At 46.3% G+C, this 8,242-nt stretch overlaps 1 protein-coding gene across 3 annotated transcripts in view; it reads right to left on the reverse strand.

Annotated features, from left to right (window-relative positions):
• The window catches only part of SIK3 (SIK family kinase 3), a 261,453-nt gene extending 254,162 nt beyond the window's left edge, over positions 1-7,291 (reverse strand). For 2 of the 3 annotated variants that reach the window (XM_052652235.1, XM_052652234.1), the window contains exon 1: positions 7,019-7,291. In XM_052652235.1, the coding sequence (XP_052508195.1) occupies positions 7,019-7,291 (273 nt within the window). The remainder of the gene's footprint in view (positions 1-7,018) is intronic. The other variant, XM_052652236.1, reaches the window with a different exon arrangement.
• Between the last annotated feature and the right edge of the window lie 951 nt (positions 7,292-8,242).

The following is an 8,242-nucleotide window of genomic DNA, read 5'->3' on the forward strand; positions in this document are numbered from 1 at the left end:
TTCCTAAGTCTCTGAGAGAGTAAATTCTGAGATGAAATACTTACCAGTGTGGCTAAAGATTCCTGGTCTACCGTGGATCACATACCTCCTAAATAGAAATATGTTCCTAACATAACTATGCCACAGTTTATCCAATAGTTCTGTCCTCAGCTGATGGAATTTTTAACTCTAAATAGATCCAAAAGAAACTCTTTCAAGCTAATACATCCAAAACCATTGAGGGCTTCTCAAAGACACTGCCAAAGCCATTTATTTAACAAGTATTTATTACCTTGGAACAAAAGTCCATGAGAGTGTATCTAATTTTCATCCTCTAGATGTTATCAGTTATCCATAGACAGTATGACTATACTATTATGGCAGAAGGGACCAGTCTGCACACTGTTAGAAAGGAGCAGGCAGGGACTCACCTGATGGGTGAGATCATTCACATGTGGAACAGGCCAGCGCTTTCGGATCAGAAATTAGAACTATGTAAGGGCAGCTCTACATAAATGGTCCTCTTGGCCCTCACCTGTATCATCAATGTATGTATCTTGGTGACTAGTTCTCTTCATGAGTTATAAGATGGCACCATCCCCTAGAAACTGGTAGTGATCTGGTAAATAGAGAGTCCATCTAAGAAAGGTACCTTCAAAGACAGACCAGACCAACCCAACACAGCAAAAGTATAATTACTCATATTCCCTGGGTGTAAGCTAGATATAGTGGCAAAAGAAAACTATATAAGGCAGACTGTGTTTATGGTCATTGCTTTTTCTGTGCTTCTTTACTCTCTTTTTACTTCTCCAGCATTTGTTAAGTCTTTACTGAATTTGTTACAATACTGTTTCTATGTCTATTGGTTGTGAGGTATGAGGGATCCCAGCTCCCTGACCAGGGACTGAACCCACATCTCCTGTGTCTCCTGCACAGCAGGTGGATTCTTTACTGGCTGAGCAAAGTCTGAGATTCTAAATTCTGTTAATTTCATCTTTCCAGACTCTGAAAAAGAGAGTTGGATAGAACATCTCTAAGATCTTTTTTAGTGCTCCCCAAACCGACAACTATTTGTTAGCTGATCATGTTTACTTTGTATGTAAAATGTATGCCATTCTCTTATAGTGTGAAAGAACAGAAGTGGTTAAAATTTAACACCTCCCCTATCTGGAGAAATGAATCAGGAGAAGCTGTTTTACCCTAAGCCAGAAAATATCCAAAATGAGGTTTTTAAGACATAAGTTAGATAACGTCAGTGCTCTGCCTTGATATCCCCTGAGGTCAATCCCTTATTTCATACCCAATTCCATAAAATGGCCTGTAAGACCCGTATGATCTGGCCCCTATCTAACCTTCTGATCTCAATTCCTCACCATCCCTTCTGTCACTGACTAAGCTCTTAGGCATCCTGACCTTGGGCCTAAACTTTAGACAAACCAAGTTCATTTCTACCCAAAGGCCGCTGCACCTGCCATTCCTTCTTCCTAATCTTCCCGAGCTGGCTCTTTCTCATTATTCAGGTGATCAGCTCAAATATCACCACCCTGGAAAGGCCTTCCCTGACACTCGATCTGAAGCAGCACCCTGCCCCAGACACTCTCTAGCCCATTTATTTTTTTCATAGTATGTCACTATATAAAGTTATTTGTTTACATGCTTCTCATCTGTCTCCTCCCATAAGAAAGTAAGTTCCAAGAAGGCAACAGCTTTTTTCTCTCTCATTCATGGGGTATTCAAGAGCCAGAGTAGAACCTGGCACAAAATTTGCATTCAGTAAATACCTGCTGAATGAATGAATGGATAACAGAAAAGTTCCATTACTATGCAGAGAGGTTTTAGGTGTTTTTTATACTTACAGAGACACTGGTAGAAAGAACGCATATCTTTTTCATTCCAGAGCATCCATTTTGTTCTCTTTTATGCCACGAACTAGAAAACATTAGCCAGACTGATGCCTGGAAAATGAAAACAGCACTTCTGGCACAGAAATAACTAGTCTGGGCACCTCTGGCTTGAGCCAGATCTCTGACTTTCTAGGGAGCTGGCACCAAAGTCAAAATGTTAAACAGCTTTGATGCTGAAAGTGGAATGCTGGTATTCTGACTCTGGAGAAACTAGTCCAAATCATTCTTAGCTCTTCACAAAGTTTCAACAAATCTCTATCAAAACAAAGTCATCTTTTAACAGTCATTTCTAGATTATCCAGAGATGGAAATATTCTCCTCCAATGTAACTAATATTCATCTTTAATTTCAATTTCTTTTTGACATAATTCTCTTTTCTATTTACTCATGAATCTTGCTTTCAGCCTTCTAACGAGCACAAGTATCATCCTTAGAGTAAAAACAATACTATTAGCCCGCTTTGAGTTGTTCTTCTCATGGAAATGAGTGTGCTAAACCGCAAGGCACACAAATGTGTCCTGGCTGATCAGTATTTGGAATGGGGTCATGGGGCAAAATGTTTTCTCTGCGTAATATCTAAAGTTAAGAATCCTGACCTTGGCCTTCTAAGCAGCACACTCTGCACCCAAGTGCAAATGTGTCCTTAGCCTTGTAGGAATATTTCTTCACACTCTCCATGAAATTTTAGGAGTTCTCTGGAGAAAACACTGCAAACTCTGCTCTGTCACCAATGTGACAAAGTGTAGCTATACAAACACCCTGAGTATTCAAGGCAAACCAAATAAAAGCCAGTATTAGTCACAGTTTTCATTAGACAAGTCTCGAAAGTGTTTGAAAAATTTAATGGGAAATTATGTTTTAAATGTCAATTTCATGAAAGTAGCCCAAAGTCCACAGGAATTAAATCTACTCTCTCAAAGAGGCACCTGAAATAATAGCAAACTTTTTTTTTACCCTGAAATCACATCATCAGGATAACATCTACCTACACAAAACAAATGGCACGTGCAATCATGAACTGTTCCAACAGGGGTGAAAAGCAAACAAAGGGAACTATACGTTACTCATCTTTGTTCCAACAGTATCTGATGGTGATGATGAAGACGGTGATGACATCCACCACATGCCTACTAGGTGCCAGGCTCATTTGTTTCTCAAAGTTTCACATATATTATTTTATTTAATCTTTATAACACCCTAATTTGTGAGCAAAGTATTGATACTACTGTCATCTCATTTTATACATGAAGAAATCTAAGCACAGACAGGTTAAATTACTGTAACCTACCAGGCTTCTCTGTCCATGGGATTCTCCAGGCAAGAATACTGGAGTGGGTTGCCATTTCCTTCTCCAGGGGATCTTCCTGACCCAGGGATGGAACCCGGGTCTCCCGCCTTGCAGGCAGATGCTTTAACCTCTGCGCCACCAGGAAAGCCCATTAAGTAGCAGAAGATCCAAACCCAGCCAGTCCCATCCAAAGCTCAAGTTCTTCCCACAAACCAATAAACACGCAAGTGATGTACACTTATTAAAATGCAGTTTTAAAGTATCTGACCAATGGCTTTTATAGTCATGGATACTTTCTTTTTAGTGCATACAAAATATACCTACTCTTTGTTCCCATTCATCCAACCAGTGAAGGTATAATTAGGCACAGGCAACCCACTATAAACAACTGACAGAAGAAAGTCTTTTTTTTTTTAATCTTCTAAATATTTCATAGTGTCCTACCAAAAGAAGAGGACCAGAGAATCTCAAACCGAGGCTCCTCCACAAAAGGGAACTCAAAGAAGGTGGGACAAAGACAGCCAGGGTGAGCTGCTGACCAAAGTATGTCACAGACGCACATTCTCTCCTGGTAACGGCTCTGCAGTGGCGCTGTAAGCACTGCAGTGCTGCCAATATTAAGTCTGAGCTCATGAATGCCGTGCTGCAAAAGTCACCAACAACAGAACAGGAAAATATTTCCCGTTCTCTACTTGTTTTATTCATCCCAGGGTCCTGATCTAGGAGGTTAGAGAGTTAACAAAATTTGGGAAAGGGCCAGCTTTACCACTTATTGTTGGACGGAGCATGGTAGCTTGGTCAAAAAATAAAGTTTACTTTAGCCTCTTAGTCTGTGGAAGAGGTAGTGTGTGTAAGAAAAGATGACCATAAATATTTCTCTAATGTTCAGAAAACACCTACTACCTAACCTCTTTCAACCAACACAAATATCATCTGAATTACCTGAGTCTGATAGTTATACATGGTTATAGGAAAAACCCAGACCATTCAGTGGCTGACAGGGAGCAGAAAGAAAAAAAAAAATCACATACCTCTAAAAGACAAAACAAACAAATGAACAAAAAGATACATTCTGAAAACTGAAGAGGGACAAAAAATAGGTGACTCTCTTTGGTCCCAAGTTACCTGACTGCAGAAGTAAGATAGACGCTGCAGTGCACAGGAGAAAATCTCTCTACCTGAGTAACTGAACAGCAGCTTCTGCAGCTGCCAATACCCAGGCACCTTCCTCGCCATTATATAACCCAACCCTGGCCCTAATAGGCCATCACACCGTATGTCAACAGTTGTTAGACACATCTGAGCCGCAAGCATCTGAGAAACCTTTCCAAAGTGGATTCAGATAAGCAAGAAGCAGGCAAAAATATGTTCATCATTTACCCAGAGCACATGACAACTCCTTGTGAATTAAGCTTCACGCATGTCGGCAGAGTAATTTAAGCAGCGAAAGAGAGGGTGCCTGTAACTAGGAAATTGCACACTACTACAGAAACACAAATGAGTGCTGGTGTGGTCCCGTCACACATGCAACTCATTGTCCAAGCCATTTCAGCCTCATTCAAGATTTTGAATATTTCCATACATAGGAATTGCATAACTGCTGACCACAAATGATCAAAGATAAAAACCAACATAAACAGTGACACCCGTTTATAAACAAGCTGATGTTTAAAATGCTGCAGTCCTAAAGGATACCAACAACTTAGAGAAAAACTTAGACACACACACACACTGGAAAATTAGAAAGCGGGCAGACCAGCCATAATTAGCCACCGGCTTTGCTGACTACTGAAGACAGAAATGTCTCCATTATGTATAAAGCCAAGAATCAACTGTTTGCAATTACATTTACAAAAACATTGAACCCTCTGTCCCAGATTTTTTTAATCATTATTTTGGTGTATCCAAGGGCTGGGCAATACAGAATTCTTTAAATCATAGATACCATAAACCAGGCAGCCAATTAAGTTCACAGAGTCCATCCCCCAGAGGTCAGAGCAAAATAATCACAGAAGCCCAAGTGATTACTTAGGTGGGAGGGGGAGGGTGTGGAAAAGGAAATACCAAAACAAGGAACGAGGCTGGAACAATTAGAGCTGTTTGTAAACATAAATTTGTCTGGGCTAACTGTAAACACAATAGGAAACACTCGGAGGGGCAGGGATGCACCAGAGTCTTAGTTCAGCCTACTCCGTGTCAGGGTCTGAGGGTAGCGTCAGGAAACCTTGGACTCTGGTATCTCATTCAGCTCAGACCTGCAGACTTGAGGCCCTCTGATAAAAACTGAAAAAAAAAAAAAAAAGGCTGAAGGGGGCCCCCCCAAGAGGAAGTGAAACTGACCAATCAATTTTCCACAGCCACCCACCCACCCCACAACCCTGGTAAGAAGGGCCCTTTAGAGTCTGACAGAAAAGAGGGAAAAAGGAACTTCGGGTAGTGAGAGGGAGAGAAGGCAGAGATAAGTCACTGCCTTCTGAAAACAAGAGATTGCCATACAAGCGAAAACAAGGACCAAAGACTGGGCTGAGGAGGTGAGGGGAATTGATGTGGCTTTGGTAGGAAGCAGCAGCAGCTGTAAGGGTTCTTCATCGAGCTGAGGGAAACACAAATTGCAGTTTTAAATATAATGAATGACTTCACCGAAAGTGTTCATTCAAGTGAGAGATGGAGCAAAGAAAGAAATCTGAAGTATAAATGGGTTCTGGGAGTCCTATCCAAACCAAGCAGTTCCTCCTGGTGTCTTCGATGTCAAGACTCCCAATGAAGAAGGCCACAGGAAAAAAATAACCGTATTTCCTCCAAAAACGAATTTTGTAGGTAAAATTTTAAACGTGTACGATATGGCTTCCTAATTGACCTTGCCAATTTCACCACCACTGCTCCACAAATCCCTTGGGAACCAAAGGGCCCAATGAGTGTCCAGATTCTTCACACACCTCCCCAGTCTCCAGGCCCCCTCCTCACCACTGACAGCCCACCCTGGGTTCTGTAAACTGTATGGTTCTGCACTCTCCAACAACTAAATATAACCAGCAATCCAGCTCTCCCAAATTGTTTAACCCCTGATTACCTAGGGCCACCACAAAGCAGGGGTACCCCTGGGTCTCTGTTCCCTGACCCCTTTCCTATGGAAAAACAAAGTACTTTTTTTCCTCCTTATTTCCCCATTTTTTTCATCGCCTCCTCCAATAATCTTGTCTGTCCTCAGTCTCTCATTCCCACCATCTAGCAGTCTTGGGAGACCAAATGCTGACTGGTGCTGCTATCATAAGGTACCAGGTCCCTCATACCTCCCAGTACCTTGTACCCCCCCTCAAGACCCCAGCCATCCTTCTTCCCCTCAAAAGCCCACCTGTGTCAGTTTCACCCTTGTTTCCCCCATCCTCCGGGTCCACGTTTCCTATCCCCCTGCCCTCATTCCCGCAGGATTTCCTAATTTCTGGTTTCGAAGGCTTTTTAGCTTACTGTCTCCTGGCTCCGGGAGAGTTCCAAATGTCTTCTTTCTCATCACCCCTGCTGCGACCCTCCGCACAGCCCGGGGAGCCCCCAGCCCATCCCCGGCTCTCTAGTTGCCCAGGTCCCGGCGCTCGGTGGCTGCTCTGCGCCTCCTCTGCGGTGCAGTTACCCTCTCCCGGGCCCCCCGGTGACCCCCCGCCTCCTGCTCTCCCTCTCCTCACTCTTGCCCGATAACCCCCTACCCGCTTCCCCGGTCCCCCACGCACTCCCGAGCCCCGCTCGCGGCGCCGACCCCTCCACCTCGGTGTCGCGGGGCTCCCTTTCCCCCGCCACACTCGGACGGTCCCGGGCCGCGCAGCCCCGCCGCCGCCCGGTCCCGCCGCGCCACTACCTTGGCCTTAGTGACGAGGTGCGTGGCCCGCTTGACCACCGCGAAGTTGCCCTTGCCGATGGTGCGGTCTATCTCGTAGTAGCCGATGCGGGCAGGCACCGGCCCGCGGGAGGCCGAGGCTGGGGGACGCGGCGGGCCAGCCGCCGGGGGGACAGCAGCGGGGGCGGCCGGGGGTCCCGGGGCGGGCGGAGGCAGCAGGCGGCCGGCCGGCCCGGCTCCCCCCGCTCCGGCCCCGGCAGCCCCGCCAGCTCCGCTCGCCGCCGCCGCCGCCATCTTGTTGTGCAGTGAAACCTCCGGGGCCGCGGGGAGCCGGCCGGGGGGGGGGGGGGGGGGAGAGGGGGCGGGGGGCGGGAAAAGAGGTGGGGGGGGCAGCGGACGTCACTCCAGGAGGCGGAGCGCCCGCGCCGCCGGGGCCGGGAGCCATGGCAACCTGTCGTCACGTGCCGACGCGCGTCACTGCCCGGAGCCATGGCAACCATGACCTCACCGGCTAGCTCGACCTTCCCGCGTGGGCCGGGTTCCTCCCGCGCCGGCTCCCGGGTGCCCCCCTCCGGGGAGGAGACAGTGGGTACCGCAAGTGTGCCAGCCCGTTCCAAGCCATTGCAGCGTTGCCCAAGTCGGGGGGTGCTTGTGCCTGACCCAAAACCTGCCCTCGATCCTCCCAGGAACTGCTAATGTCACCCCCTACTGTGACCTCTGTCCCAGTTCGGCAGTCACCCAGCCTCCTTTAAAGCAAAGTATTTCCTCATCATCAAAAATATTAGCACTGTCCCACTTTAGCCCTTGAGGCCCCAAAGGCAGGAACAGCTACATTACTGAAGCAACTGTAACCAAGTCGGTAGCGAGGCAAGGGAATTCTTCAGTAAAATTCCTTCCTCTTACAACCTGGTACAACCAATCTAATTGTCACCGAATGTAGAAAATAGGGAAAGTAAGATTTGCGTGTTCAAGGGCGGAGAAACCAGCCCAAACACGCATTTCAGTCATTGGGTGGGTGAGGGCCAGAGCAGGGACGTCATTTTCCTTCCTCCCACCCCTTCTCTGAACAATTCTATAGCTAGATGATTGTCAAAAAGTGCCTGCATCCTATTTCTGTCACTTGTAAAACCCTGGTGAAGCAATGTGCGCATTGTCCAGTGAGTCACCTCATGGTTAAGGACGATCAGTCTGTTGGGCAAAATAAATAAGTAAATAATAAAAATTCCACCCCTACCAGCGACTCTC

Source organism: Budorcas taxicolor, chromosome 15 (assembly GCF_023091745.1).
Source record: "Budorcas taxicolor isolate Tak-1 chromosome 15, Takin1.1, whole genome shotgun sequence".
NCBI classification, from domain to species: domain Eukaryota; kingdom Metazoa; phylum Chordata; class Mammalia; order Artiodactyla; family Bovidae; genus Budorcas; species Budorcas taxicolor.